This window comes from Pseudorca crassidens, chromosome 11, assembly GCF_039906515.1.
Source record: "Pseudorca crassidens isolate mPseCra1 chromosome 11, mPseCra1.hap1, whole genome shotgun sequence".
NCBI classification, from domain to species: Eukaryota; Metazoa; Chordata; class Mammalia; order Artiodactyla; family Delphinidae; genus Pseudorca; species Pseudorca crassidens.
In genome coordinates, this window is record NC_090306.1 from 3,788,582 (window position 1) to 3,804,017 (window position 15,436).

A 15,436-nucleotide genomic window follows, 5' to 3' on the forward strand; every position below is an offset into this window, starting at 1 on the left:
CAGGTACAGAAGAATCAGGAATGTGGGCTCTAGTCTTGACCCTGTGGGAGTCTGCTGTGTGACCTTGGAGAATTTTCTCAGCCTCTCTGGGCTTCACTTTTCCTAACCCTAAAGTGGGACCTGTACAGATGAGAGGGTGTGAATGAGCGTCTGGCACGTTGCAGAGCTCTCCACCAGGCAAGCGACTCTCCTGCCCTCAGGCAGGGGGACACAAGCTGCCCCCCACCCTCTAGGACTCAGGGGGGTCGGGAGACTTCTGGGGGTCCTGCTGCCACTTCTCGCTCTCTTCCCACAGGGTGGGAGAACGTCTATGGCTTTGACATGACCTGCATCCGGGACGTTGCCATGAAGGAGCCCCTGGTAGACATCGTGGACCCAAAGCAAGTGGTGACCAATGCCTGTTTAATAAAGGTCTGCAGACGCCGCTTGCTCGGGCCTGGGTGTGCGGGAACCTGGCTGTGTCACCTGGACTCTTGGGCCTGAGTAGAGGCCGCACCAGCTCCTCCCAAACTGTGAGGCAAGGCCACCCTGGCAGAGCCTCTGGCAGCGCGTGGTGACCTATCAAAGCCGGCACTGTCACTGAGCAGAGCTGGGGAGAGAGCGCCACTGGACTCCACGTGGCACAGTTGGGGGGTGGGGGGTGCATGTCCCTTGGTGAGGGAGGGGTAGGGTGTGAGGGGGGAGGGGTGTCGGGTGGGCTTGTAGGAATATCCGAGGGAGGACACCCTGGAGGCTCAGGTGGGGGGAAGCTCCTGCATTCCGAGGGCGCTGGCCTCTTAGGCAAGAGATCCCACACCTCAGTCTGCCGTGTGAGCAGCTCACGCCCGCACCTCTAAGCACACATCTGACCGGCCGCACGGAGCTCCCTCCTCCTGAGTGCCTTGTTGGTGCGGCCCTCACCTCTTGTCCTCCAAGGCTTTCTTCAGCGCAGACGGAGAACAGCTCGCCAGCACCCTCGGCAGACCAGTCCTTACCCAGTGCATCCTTATCACTAAATATCAGACGTGCCAAACTTGCTGGGGTACAGATAAAAGCCCCCCGAGACCTCCTTCCCTCCCAGCCCACACTCCTCCTACAGGTAACCGCTGTCCACAGGATGAGCTGATCTTTCCAACCCTTTTTCTAAGTATCTGCATTTACAAATGCTAATCTATCCTGTCTAACGATGGAAAACTCTTGCTATTTCACTACTTTTTTTAAAGTCTAGAAAGACATCAGTCTTATAGACTTCAAGTTAATGTTTTAATCGAAGAATCTGGGTTCACTGTGTCCGTTGTCATCAGCCCTCCCAGCCCCCATCTTGCTGAAGCATACCCTCCCGCCCTGGTCCTGTGCACCTCACTGCTTTTTCGGGAACTCTGGGTGGATGCAACGGGGAAGAGCCCAGGGGTGCGGGGAGGTTTCTGCAAGACTGATGCAAACGACTGCTTTGTCCAGGTGAGAACGGTCCCTTGTCCCTGGTCACAGTCTTCCTGAGAAGAAATGCAAGCCTTGTCACCATGGCATTTCAAAGGGACCTCAGAGGACAAATAAAACTAGATGTACCTTGTACAGGTCCCATCAGATAGACACCGCCTCCCTTTTGGAACATCCTGCCTGAGGATTCTGCTTCTTAACTCGGCCCTTTCTGAGTCCAGGCAGGGTTGATGAGAAGCAAACGTCCTCTTATTTCTTCCCACCGGCCCCTCTGTCCCCGAAGCCTCTCTCTCCGGCATCCCAAACAAGAGCCAGCAAAGTCCACCCCAGATAACTCCCCCGTAGTGCAGAGCATGGCTGCCAACACTGTAGTACGAGTGGAGATCACCTGGTGCAACTGCATTTGCCAAAATGACGCATGGCAGCTGTATGGAACCGATAGGCGTCTGCCCATGGTGGCGCGGGGATACGATTCCTTCAATGTGCTTGGGCCCTGGGTCGCTCTCTGCCCCTGCCCTGCAGGTGTGGCCACGGCACTTGTGCACGTCCAAGGCTGGTCCCAGACTGGCCTGCTCTGTCCCCCCCCCCGCCCCTGCCTCCCTCTCCCCCTCCAGCCAGGAACAGGCAAGGGTCTCTCCTTGGTTACACCTGAGTGCAGCCTGGGACTGTGGGTATGGCGGGGCTGGAGCTCTGGGCCCTCTGTGCGTGCCCCCTTTCTTCCTGAGCTCTGAGAAGGGCAAGGACGGCTGTGTTTGCTTCTGCCACCAGGAGAGCCATCCGTCAGCTCTCGCTAACGTGCTCAGTACCGTCTTCCCTGGGAAAACACTCGCCCTTCTTCACACGCTTAATTGCTATTTTCATCGCTATTAACGTTGCGGCTTGTGACACTTTATTATAATTAAGACTCTGTTTTGACCAGACTTCTGATCTGAGACATCCATTTGTAACATGATGTAGTGATGGGGACAGCATCGGCCGGGGCCCCTCTGAGTCACCGACGCCTGCGGAGCCCTGCGCCTGGTGGGGCGGCCTGAGGCCGAGCCAGGGGTCTCGCTGGGGTCTCAGAGTTGCTGAGGCGGCTGCTGAAAGAGAAAGCCTTCTGGCAAAGGGATCAGGGCTCTGGGGGCCAGCATAACGTGTCTGCCTCTGGACACGTTGGGCCTGAGAGGAGGGAGGGCCCTGACCAGAGGCCTTTGTGTCTCTGAGGCCGGGTCGCAGCTGACTCACCCACACAGACTGCCTGTCCCCACTCCAGAGGCCAGCAGTCGCCTCCCTGGCGCCCATTCTAACGCAGATCATCCTTTCAGTCTGGACGGTTTTTGTTCCTTCGGAGGCCCCTATTAAGATGCAAATATCCGTAGGACCTAGAGAACGCTGTCAGGGCACTGGTGGCCGACACTGGTTGATGGACGTCTGAGCCCCTATAGAGACGGAATCCCCGACAGATGGGGTGTTTCTGTGTGTGTGTGCACAGGTGCATCGTTGTTCTTGTGCAGGCTGAGTGGTGAAGAAGTGAGGCGAGGACAGAGGAGAAAGGAACCAGGTCCAGATGGGTCCTGGGTCTACTTCCCAGGTCCCCCTCTGAGTCCAGGCCAAGAGGCTTGGGTATTTTTAGGTAAACCGTAGAAAGTCGTGGAAGGCTTTAGATCCAGGGAATGGCACAGTGTGAATACATCTCAGAGAGATTAGTTGGTTGGTCCGAAGGAGAGGCCTGGGGAGGGGATGGGAAGGAGAGTCCTCAGGCAGGGAGACAGTTTTAGAAGAGTGGCGCGTGTCGGGGTTACATCGCTCACTGAGGGCGGACAGACCATAACGTCCAGACCCCGCGTCTAAAGGGCTCCAGTCTAATGGTGGGGACAGGGGCGGAGGTGGTGAGACCCCTGAGAGGAGCCAGAAGCAGGGTGGAAAGACCAGGCGAGGCCCGTGGCAGAGGGCGCCCGAGAGAGAGGGACAGGGACCTTGGAAGGAGCCTGGAGCCTGGCGGGCTGGCCCCAGTGGAGAAGGAGCGGAAACGTCAGTGAACGTAGACAGCGTGAGCCCAGCCTAGGGGACTCTGCCGAAGCCCTTATCAAAATCACGGTTAAGCGCAGCTGCGCTAAGAGTGTTTGGGCTGGAGGGACCCGCAGACACGTGGCCCAGACGGGTGGCAAACGTCATAAGCTGACAGGTACTGGGGCTAAAAAGATTTCCCCACTCTGGGCAACGGCCCAAACTAACAGGGTGACATGTAATGAAGGACCGTCCCCCCCGCACTCGGGTCCCAGAAATAAGGATTATGAGAGGGATGTTGTGGGGAGGGGCTTGGCCGGCTAAAGGCAGCTGGAGCCGGCAGCGTGCGCTTCGAGGTCAGAGGCTGCTAGAAGTGGGTCCCAGATCAGGAGGGTGACGGCGTCGGAAGCCATGACTCAGGAGACGCAGTTTATGCTGGAGGAGAAAAGGTTTAGGGGACCCACGTGAGCACGAGCGGGCGGTGGCTTGTTCCGTGGGTGGAAGTTACAGAGGCTGCTGAGGGCCCTGCTCGCTAGTTTAGAAGCAGGACCTACTGACTGGAGACGTCGGGGAAGGATTGGCTGCCTGATAGGCAGTGAGTGCATCCTCCCAGGGGGAGTGCAGGAGCCCACGGCAGCCACTACCTGGGGATGCTCCCCAGGGCTCTTGCATTCTCGGGGTAAAAGGGGACTGGCTTTCTAACCCCATCGAATTCTGCACGCCTGACCCGGGCTCACAGGGACCTTTAGCCCTGTTCCCGTACTTGAGCTTTGCATGTGAAGTGATGTCACCGACCTCGAGGGCTCCCACGGTCCCCTGCACCTGCAGTCCCACCCTCTTCCCAACCGACAGGGCAGAGGAGGTCACAGCTGCCAGCCCGCACCGTAACAAGGCTCTGGGCTGTCTGGCTGCCTCGACCTCACCTGCGCCTCTGTCCACTGCCCTCCTGTGGAGACAGGACTTGGCTTTGAAGTCCCCAGGATGTTTTGCATCAGTTTTTCCTTTATTCATCCTAGAAACGTGTAGAGATAAAAGTCTCTGTCTCTTCGCTGCTCTTGTTTCCCCACCCGGAGACCCCTCTCTCCTAGTCACTCCCAACATCTTCCATCATCCGGGTCTCAGGGGCACCCCTGGGGACCGCTCCAGGCACACAGGTGTCTGTCTGGCCCGTACAGAGCTTTCAGGACGGAGGTCTCTGCCATACAGCCCGGCAGTGGGAGGTTCTTCCTTAGACCTCACTGAAGGCGGCCTGGATGCCTCCTGGGCCTTGGGAGGCCTGCTGTGTCTTGCTGGAGCCGGCCAACGACGGGTCAGCATCTTTCTCGCAGAAAGAGCACCATGTTGCAAACCATTGTTCATTTTACTCCCGCTCCCAGCAAGACTGATGTGCAGCCGCTTCCCAGCTGAAACTGTTAGAACGATGAGTTCCTTGTGTTGTCCATTCCTAGCTGGAACTGAAAAGTTCTCACCTCTTATTTCCCCCTTTCATTTGTTTTTAACTGTCCGGGCTTGTGCTAAATGGTCGGCTGACTTCCCCAGGCTCAGTCCGTGACCGTGCGGGCTCGGTCCTCACTCCTGAGAGAATACTCCGTACCTCGTATTGCTGGGAAGGGAGCAGTCGGGTCTGCCGGAACCTGGGAGGGCTTGACGGGGCACACACTGCTGCCTTGATTCAGTAGGTCTGGGATGCCCTCCCCTCCCCGCCCCACCCCCGGCGATGCCGACGTGCTCCTCCAGGGACCACAGCCTGATAACAGCTAGATGCACTAGTGATGCCGAGGGGGACTGCTCTGAGGATATCTGGGTTGGGTTTACAGAGGCTCTAATTCATCCTCTTCTCCTCTCCCCTCCCCCGCATCAGCACTCATCCCCAGAAGATTTACCGTCCTGATTCTGTTATTCTCAGGCTCTGACTTAAATCTGCTCGCAGCATTGCCTTAGCCGACTCCACCCTAGAAAGGATGGAGGAGGTCATGGGGAGGGGGGTGGGTGGGCCTGGGAAGTCCCCCCGAGAGCCATGACACCCTGGGGAGTCTGCCATCCATAGTCTCCCTGGGGAATGAAGCTGAGGACGGCCCAGACCCGGTGGAGGCACTAAGCGTCCGCATTCTCTCTTCTCTGGGCTGCAGGAGGTGGACATCTACACGGTGAAGACGGAGGAGCTGTCCTTCACATCCGCCTTCTGCCTGCAGATACAGCGCAATGACTACGTCCACGCCCTGGTCACCTATTTCAATATCGAATTTACCAAGTGCCACAAAAAAATGGGGTTTTCCACAGGTGAGCCTTCTGCTGGCCTTCCAGACCCTCCTGGCCTCGTGCCAAGGCTCTGTGGGAAGTGACCTCCCCGGCCTGGACGTGGGGCAAGGGCCGGGGGCATCAGCCAGGGGCCCTCACTTAGCACCTCCTAAGCCTCTCCAGCTGTGGAGGAATCACACGTCCCCAGGGTTTTGGATGCCTGATGAGAAGGTAAAAAACTTGTGGCTGGTGTGGCCAGAGCTGAGAGCAAGTGTCGGGTGGGGAGAGGCAGGCGTGGAGGCCACCTTTCAAATGCACGTTTGTTCATTTAGTGTTTCCCGAGCCCCCTCTGTGTGGGTGGAGGATACGGAGACGCCTCATGACAGATTCAGCGTCTGCTTCCCTAGGCTGCAACCTGGCTCTACGTCTCCTTCCTGTCTTCCCAGCTTCTGTCCCTCCCCATTAAGTCCCTGACGTGCTCCAAACTCCTTCAGAGGTGCCTCATTGCCTGTAGCAGATAAGCCCAGATTGCTTAGCCCGGTAAATGGCAGGGGGTTGGTCCCCTGACCGGCCCCATCCCACTTCCCCAGCCTCATCTCTCAGCACCCTTCGCGCTGTGCCGTCCACCCCACCCCTTTGCTGCCGCACACGCAGCCCAGCACACGCTGGCCCTGCAGCTCTCTGCGCCCAGGCATCTTCAGTCCCTCGGCCGTGGCCTCTGCCTGCCCCAGCCCCGCTTCCATCCTCAGGGCAGGAGGGTCTTCTGTCAGATTTGTCTCCTTCCCTCCTGTATTTGTCTGCTGGGGCCACTGTAACCAAGTATTCCTCATGGTTCTGGAGGCCTCTGGAGTTTTCTCCTGAGGCCTCTCTCCTTGGCTTGCCAACGGCCGCCTTCTCGTGGCCGCCTTCCTCTGTGCTCATCCCTGGTGTCTCTGTGAGTGTCCTAATCTCCTTGCTCTACAAGGGCACCAGCCAGATTGGATGAGGGCCCACACTAAGGGCCTCGTTTTAACTAAAGACATTCTCTCTGAATACGTTCATAGTCAGAGATCCTGGGGGTCAGGGCTCCAGCACATGAATTCTGGGGGGAGACGATTCAGCCTCTGGCAACTCCCCCATCCCTCTCCTCCCCTGGCCGCCTCCGGCTCAGGCTGCATCTCTCAGCTCAGGTACTATGATCCCCTCCTTCCCTCCAGGGTCAAGGTTAGGCCTTCTTCCTGGGGCTCCCTAACATCCTGTGCTTATGTCTGTCATGGCCATGCTTAAAGTGATACGGGTGCAGTCTAACAAAAAGATAACAAAAGGGTCTAAAAAGGGGCATAAAAAGTTAAGGAAAAAGACCTCTCCCCTATCCATCCCAGTCCCGTGCCTGAAAGGCATATTTGCTCACGACTTATTTCGTAGCCTCCGAAAAATTTCAGTGGTGCACAAGCAACTACATACCTACATAGACTTTTTTTCCTTTTTATTTGAAATAATTATAGGCTCACAGGAAGTTGCAAAAATAGTCCATAGATTTCTGTGAATCGTAGACCCAGCTGCCTCCGCTGGTGGCATCTTCCATGACAGGAGTACGACATCCAGCTACTCTTTTCTTGAAAACACAGGTCGGCTCGCACCGTACGCACTGCCCCTGCTCCCTGTCTTTAGTTAACCATGTGTCTTGGAGATGCCGCCAGAGCCGCGCGGAGATATATCCAATCTCTTTTTTTTAAACAACTACCCAGGATTCCAGTGTAGGCTGTGCCACTATTCACTGAACATTTCCATCGTCTTCTGCAGACCTGGGTCTCCCCCAGCTGGGCTCACATCTCATTAATCTCTGCCTTCCTAGCTCCTCCCAGCGGGGTGTGGCTCCGAGATTTCTAAGCAAATCTCTGTTCAACGCGTTTATGAAGCTAGGATTCCTGCCCTGAGCATGTGTTCATCCTGACCGCTCATGGGAGGTCTTCCTGGGAATTGGGAGCTTGTCGCCGGGGCTGAGTGTGCACGTGGCAGGGATAGGTGAGTTCTACCAGAATTTGAAGATACGATTATTCACTTCCTGCAGCCATGGTGCCAGTGGTCCTCTTTCACATGGTGACAGCGATCCCACTTGATCATGTTGTTTCATCCTTTGTCTGTGTTGCCCAGTTTCCTGACACCTCGTTGATGTATTTTTCATCTATACAGATGAGTGACCCTGGGTCTGTAGATCTGTTTTCTTGTGAATCTCTCTCTCTCTGACTTTGCCAACAGAGTAATTCTGATCTCGTAGAATAAGTTGGGGAGGGTTTCCTCCTCCTTTACCTGCTGGAAGAGTTTTTGAAGGATCAGTGATATTTCTTTTATAAATGCTTGCTGGAATTCCTTAGTGAAGGCATCTGAGCCTGGAATTTTCTCATGGGAGAGAACGGACAAGAGACTTCACCTGATCCCTCACAGAAGGGCTTCTTCCAGAGTTGGTGTCTCCTGACCATCAGGACTAGGGTCTTCTGGTCTCCATCAGCCAGGCCAGCGCTGGTGCCGCCTCGTCCTGGGGAAGTGACCAGAGAGCCCCGATCCGGGTCACTGTCAGCTGCTACCCTCCCTACGGGAGCAGCAGGCGAGCTTATCCTCTCGGTGGGTGCGCAGGAGCAGCCAGCAGGAGGAAGGGGTATTTTACCTGGACCTTGAAGGATGGGTGAGACTCAGCCTTGCCATGGTGAGGGTTGGGGCAGTGAGGGCTGAGGAGGGGCCCGATCGAGGACGGTGCCTGTGACTGGAGGCCAGGGATGGAGCCACGGTGGCTGGCTCTGCTTCCTCCATCCCTGGGCGATGCCTCCCCCAGGGCCCGCCCTGCCGCAGGTGATGGGAAAGTCAGGGGGCAAGGGCACTCTGGGAAGAGTTCTGTGTCTCTAAAGCCTGGACTCCAGCCCCGTAGCTCCAGGCTGCGTTTTTCTTTCCCTGAGATGATCTGTTTCCGGCGGATGACAGCGTGGTTTTGGTCCAGCCTGTAGCATCTTTACCATCTTGGCCATCTTCCAGCTGGCATGGCTTTGGCAGTGGGCTTTACTCAGACCCTCTGCACTCTGACCAGCAAGGAAAGAATATTTCTCCTTTGTTTTTAAGGACCTCAGATGCACGGAATTAGATTAATCCAAATTCGTGGTTCATGACGTGCTACCATCATTGGATCACACACAGTTCACTTTTGGCTTATTTTTTAATTAATACAAGGGACACCTGTGAACTTGCCACCTAACTCAGTAACAGATTGTAAATAAAGTGCTATTAATTAGAATGTAATAGTAACTAGAACGCATTATTAACTAGAAGGTAATAATTCTAATTATTATTAGAATGTAAATACATTAGTTAATATCAAGAGATAAACTATTGTTAATTAGAATGTAAATATTAACCAGAAATACATTATGAATAAATATGATTATGCTTATAATTAATACATGCAAGTCAAGTAATTCAGAGTCACATAATAAATCCCTGTGAGCTCACCATCTAACTCAAGGGCTTTGAGTTAAATACTCCAACACCTTTGCGGCTACCTGGATGGTCCCATCTTATCCCCTCCCTCCACATCGCCTCTAAATGAACATTATCCTGAATGTTCAGTTCCTTGTCCCCTGCTATTTTTAAAAAGTTTTATCATGCGTAAGTGTAGGCCTAAACAAGGTATCGTTTGGTCTCAGCTGGCTTTGAACTTCAAGCGAAGTGCAGCCTGCTGTAAGCGGCCCCTCGCCATCGGCCCCCAAGGTTTGCAGCTGCTCCGGGAGACCCACGCGAAGGCGCGTCGCGGCTTGTGCAGCTTGCAAACCGCCCCCGTGAACGGTGCTGGTGTCTGCCTGCTGCGGCTCCGGGCACAAGCACCCAGGGTTCCACGCTGTGCCAGCACAGCTGCCCCGCCCCTTGGACACAGCCTCGGAGGGCGGGGCAGGAAGTGGGAACTGGGCCCCCTGGGGCTCCTGCTGGAAGGGCAGTACCCAGAGTAGAAGCAGGCCTGCGCTAAGTCCTAGTTTTTCCAGGAAGCCCTTCAGGCCGTGGAGGTGCTGTTAAGTGAGCTCCTTTCTGGGCCTTGGGCTCATTAGTGAAATGACACGGTTGGACCTCGACTGCCTGGAAGCCCCTTCCCAGCTTTGCCACCCTGTGACACTGAGCCATTTTCTCAGGTCAGAGAAGCTTCTTCATGCATCGTCTTTAATTCTCCAAAAAGCCTGTGAACCCCCCCGGGAACAGAGTTACAAATTTACAGCTAGAAAAAGTATTAAATTCCAGAAAGAACTACCAGCCACATAGCCATGGGGAAGAGAAAGAGGAAGCAGGATTCCACGCTCTCTCCAGAAGCACCAGGAAAAATCTTCCTGTGAGAGGCCCCAGACGTTTGCTCCTGCAGCCCCCGTGCACCCCTCCTCCATCCTCGGTCACAGCTCCCACCGGACCTTATGGCCAGCTACCTGAGTGTCTTCTCACTTAGGCTGCAGGATCTCGGGGGGCGAGGCTGTACTGGCTGCTGCTCCCCACGTTTAGGACCACATCAGGCACGTGGCAGGCACCCTGAGTGGATGACTGCTGAATGCGTGAATGATTGAATGAATGCCTGAATGAGTGACTGCACGCGCGAGTGAATGTATGAATGAGTGAATGAATGAATGCCTGAATGAGTGACTGCATGCGTGAGTGAATGTATCAATGAGTGAATGTATGAATGAGTGAATGAATGAATGCCTGAATGAGTGAATGCATGCATGAGTGAATGAATGAATGTGTGAATGACGGTACGGTCATAACGAGGAAGCCTGAAAGCCACTTACACTATCTTGAAGGTTGTAGTTGGGGCAGAGCGGGAGGGAAAGGCTTGTCCACTGACCAGAACTCTGGGTGTCGTGGTCCACAGTGATACTGAACGCTCACCCCTGTGCACAGCAACTTTCTCGAGAATCCCTAGAACATTCCAGACCACGACAATGAGGCAGCACCGCTTTACAGGCCAGAGCCATAGTTGATGGATACATGAAATGATATGCCACTTTCCACAATGATTAAATAACCACCTAATGCAATGGCTTAGCAGTACCCTAACCTGGGCCTGCTGTTACAGATAAGGGGACCGTATAATTCATCCTTCAAATGAGGACACTTTGAGAGTGAAAGGGAGAGCTACACATAATTACACCAGGAAAACAGTCCTGGGCACAGCAGGAGGCTGGTCGTCCTCAGTGTATCCTTTCCCCTTCCCATCACCTGTCTTCACAGGGAGGTAAACTTTCTGCAGGTGTAGAAAATGAGCCCCAGGGTCACAGTGGAAATGTACGGCAAAGTGGAGGCTGGGCACTGGGCCTACTGTTGCCTAATTAAGTGTCCCTTCCACTGATACCCACCCAAGAGATGTATTAGATGTAAATGATTGAGTCTGAACGGCAACTGGCTGTGTATCTACAACACCTGGGGGGAGACTGCCCCCATCTCACACCCAGAATTACTGAATTCAGATCTCTAGGACTAGAGTCAAAACATCTGAATTGTCATCCACTTCTCCTGGACACCCTGATGGAGAACCTGCATTGAGAAAACTGCTTTAGCAATGAGTCCGTGGACCCATCGTGGAAATGAGATGTTTGGGGAAGTTCTTAACCTTTTGATGTTGATGTCAAGGGGAAATGTCGCTCTCCTCCAACCCAAGGCTGGTGTCTTTTGGGCGACCAGCATCAGAGGTGGACTTCTGGGCTCGCTGCTGGCGGAGCTGAGCCAGTGAAGTCTCTGGGAGTCTCACAGGCATCTGATTAGGAGGCAGAAGGTAGCTGCCGGAATCTCCTTGCCTGAAGGTCTTTAAGAACAGGAGAGACACCTGTCTGGGTAGGCGTGGGTGGCAGCGGGGGTGACAGTGCTGTCAGTCATACGCTGCCAGCCTCTGCACACCCCGGAGACGAGCTTTTGACAATTCGTTTAGATGTCGTTGGAAGGGAAGGTGCTGGGAGCAGGTGGACTTTGCCTGTGGGCCGCAGTATGCGTCGGAGGCCAGGAAGGCTGGGTGTGTTTGGGGATCCAGGATCTGAGCGGCACAGACTCTATGTACATGATCCTCCTTCAAGCCCTTCCGAATCCTCAGGCTGCCTCCCCTCCGCTAGACCTTGAGTTGGCGTCGATTTCCTAAATGCACACACCGAAGGCTACTCGAGTGTCCAAACCACTGACATTTGATCAAGCTGGTTCATTGCAAAGGACACAGACAGACAGACTCTTCACCACCATTAAAATAGATCTTGGGGTTTGAACGATCTTGGTCTGACTGGGCATACGATAAATCCCCAGCCAGGTTGTGTGTGCACTCCTCCGGGCCGGACCGCGGGTGTGCATACGGTCGTGGGGCAGCCCCAATCCTTGCTGTGACTAAAACTCTGCCTTCTAGTGATTCTGAGTGCCTAGCCTTTGTTCTGCCTCCAAAGCCATCTATAAGGCCACATATAAGTCCTTCCATGTGACAGCCTTTGAAGTATTTGAAAGGCACTTACTACATCCTCCCTAAGTCTTCCCACCTTTAGCTCTGGTCCTAAGCAAAGAGGGAATCAGTGTTCATGAGTCCTGCATCCTGGTGGAGGGAGGTAAGAGCCTGAAGGGCAAGAAGAACTGACTGTAAGACGGGTTCTTCTACAACCCTTAGGTTCCAAAGCCGCGGTGTCACCGAACACCTCTGGGTACCTTGAGGCGTCACAACGCGCCCCCTCTGGGGCTTTTTACCATCGTTCATTTATTCGGTACTCACAGACCCAGCAAGGGTGGTGATGGGCTCTGAGGACAGAGCAGTAAGCAGACCCCGGCCCTCATGGAGATTGCAGTCTTGCGGAGGACACAAACACGTAAAAAGAGACAGAGACGGTTATGCAGGGGCATGACAGTCACCGTGGTGACATAAGCCCAGGGTGCCCTTAATCCAGCTGGGTCAGGCAAGGCGTGCCCAAGGATGTGACCTTGAAGAATGAGGAAGGGAGAGGCCGGTGATGAGGGAGGGAAGAGTGTCCCAAGGACGGCTGCTGCTGAGGAAGGGGGCCCATGAGACAGGACCCCTCATCTAGTTGTAGAATTGGTAGTGTGCCCAGTTGTAGAATTGGTAGAGGGATGGGTGAGATTTCGTGGCAAATGCAGGGGAGGGGACGTGCAAGCCTCAGTCAGTGTGGCTCTGGGTCATGCATGACGTGTGAGCTGTGGAGCAGCGTTGGGTCCGTGGAATGAGAATCTTCCCCTATTCCTATTCATCCAGGTAGGAAGGCACGGCTGAAACCCCAGGGCAGGCTGGGCCAAGGGAACTAGGATTGGTTTTAGGACAGAGAGGCAGGCAGGGAAAGCTATGTGTAAGACTGGGGTATCAGCGGAATCGGCGAAACCGGCTTAGCCGTGGCGTTGGCATGAACGGTGTCATTTAAGCGGAGACAGGATGCACCACCCTCCCAATCTCTCCCCTACAACGTCTGAAAGTCTCACTGTTGAACTAATGAAAACCAGTAGCATTTTGAGATTCGTTGTTAACGCCGCCCCCGTATGGCTTTGTAATATCAGCTTGTTTCTCTTCTGATCCCCAGCGAAGACCCGCAGTCCCGAGGGGGCGGGGCCTCGACCCCGGGAGGAGTCCCCGGGCTGAGCGCGGCGTCCTGCGGGCTTGGAGCAGGCGCAGGGGCTGGGTGCCTGACCCAGTGAGAGTGCTCGCTGCGGTGTTCAGTGGGTCGTCCGCGCGGGGTCCCGGCCCCTCTGAGACGTCTTCTCTAACTCTTCCTTGTCATCCTTCAGCCCCCGACGCCCCCTACACCCACTGGAAGCAGACTGTCTTCTACTTGGAAGACTACCTCACCGTCCGGAGGGGGGAGGAGATCTACGGGACCATATCCATGAAGCCAAATGCCAAAAACGTGGTGAGTGCCGAGGCATCCTCTGTGAGGCCAGGGTCAGAGTAGAGGAGGGACCCGGGGGCCGGCTTCCAGGGAGCTGCCAGGACCCACTTGCCCCGGGGGGCTTGGCTGCCTTGTGCACAACCGGTGAAGTTACAGGGGAAGCGGTAGGAAGGCGGGTTTGGATGTGATGGCCTCCTTCAAGGACTCCAGCCTGGACCCCTTAAGACTGGGGAACTGGAGCCTTTCTGTAGGACACCCTGGACACCCTCCCAGCCTTGAGGACAGCTTCCCGCCCTCGGTGGGAGGTGTTTTGAGAACAGAGGCTGTGGCCATGGACTTTGCCTCATTTAGGACCAGCTGAGCCAGGAAAGAACAGTGTGTGGTGGCTTGGAAGACCGGGTTCGCCTTCCTCAGGCTGGCCTGGGGGGCTGGAGGCCGTGTGATTCTCTCTGAGCCCCCTGGGGTGCGGGCACGTGCCGGGCAGGTGCCGACGGTGCGCCGAGGCTTCCACCCTGGGAGACTCAACCGCCCCACTTCTCCCGGGATGAAACCAGAGGGAACACCTCTGTATTCTAACAGGAAGGACTTACTTAGGTTAGAAATCAAAGGCCTCCCCGTGAGGGTAACGAGGCACCGGAAGAGGCTCCCGAGGGCTGTTGGTGGGGAGCGGAGTCCTGAGCTGGAAAACCCTAGCGGCGCAGATGCGCCCGGCCCTCTGCCTGCGGGGAGGGGGGCGGTCCCCACCGCCTTCCGCGCTGATGGCCCGGCTCCTCCTTCTTTGCAGCGAGACCTCGATTTCACAGTAGACTTGGATTTTAAGGGACAGCTGTGCGAAACATCTGTATCTAATTACTACAAAATGCGTTAGCACACGTGGGAGGCTGCAGAGAGCGAGCGAGCACGGAAACTCACCTCCGTCTGAGGCGCCGCCACAAGGGACCCTGTTTGCAGGACTACACGCTCCAAACCGGAGTCTGACACTCTGCCCTTGAGATTGGTGAACTCAGCCGGCCTCCTGAGGCCCCTGCCACTGGACAGAGGGCCTCCAGCTTCTCGGCTCTGCTCTGGGGGCCCTTCTCAGAGGCTCTGTCGTCCCGACAGAGAGCCACGGCCAGCGCGGCAGCCGGGCCCCGATGGAGGAGTCCACGCGTGTCCCCATCGTCCTCCTTAACCGTGACTCTCGGATCTTCAAGTTTTGCATGCTGCAGGCATCTAGGACAGATTGCTTCACTAGACCCTGGAGACTAGCGTCTTTGATAGCATAAGCCAGACGCTGTGCGTGCGGCGGTGCGCGTGCGCATGCGCGGACAGCATACCTATTCGTTCCTTTACCCGGCACGCGGGTATGTGCTTGCATATACAGCCAAGCGGTAGCGTCCGTGTTCATCCAGGGCTGTGTGCGTGTGTGCGTGCGCGTGTGTGCGTAGAATATATATTATCTCAGAGGAGATTCTGTTGCTTTCGAATAGGAATTTGTTTTGTGATTAGTTCTCCCCCTTCCCCACCCCTTCCCCGCTATGAAATGTCCTCTGTACAGCTCCGGTCTCCTTTTGACTAGACTGTGGCTGCGAACCCTGGACATAGGACCATGCACTCCATGGGCGCTCAATAAATGCACATGAGAGCGAAGCGATGGGGCGGCTGTGTTCTCGGCGCTCTGGGCAGGGGGGCGGGAGGAGGTCGGAGGCCACAGTGGAACAGAGGATCCAATCGTGCCGCTCCCAGAAGGAAGGTAGCTCCTTGGAAAAGGGAGCCTTGAAGCTAGGACCAGTCCAAGGGCTTCTCCCTTGTGACCCTCAGGGGTGGGAGGAGAGTCCTGCAGCTGGGGTGGGGGGACATGAGTTAACCTCGAGTGCTCCAGAATGGGAGGCGAGGTGTAGCCCGATGAGAGGCCAAGGTCAGGGCGGGAAAGGCTGGCAGGGTCCAGAGGAAGC

General features: G+C 55.5%; 1 protein-coding gene across 2 annotated transcripts in view; it reads left to right on the top strand.

Annotated features, from left to right (window-relative positions):
• PRMT8 (protein arginine methyltransferase 8) overlaps nt 1–15,124 on the top strand; it is an 82,326-nt gene extending 67,202 nt beyond the window's left edge. For both annotated transcript variants that reach the window (XM_067695439.1, XM_067695438.1), the window contains exons 8-11: nt 296–411; nt 5,535–5,685; nt 13,402–13,523; nt 14,287–15,124. In XM_067695439.1, coding sequence (XP_067551540.1) covers nt 296–411; nt 5,535–5,685; nt 13,402–13,523; nt 14,287–14,370 — 473 coding nt within the window. In that variant the 3' untranslated portion in view covers nt 14,371–15,124. The remainder of the gene's footprint in view (nt 1–295; nt 412–5,534; nt 5,686–13,401; nt 13,524–14,286) is intronic.
• The last annotated feature ends 312 nt before the right edge of the window (nt 15,125–15,436 follow it).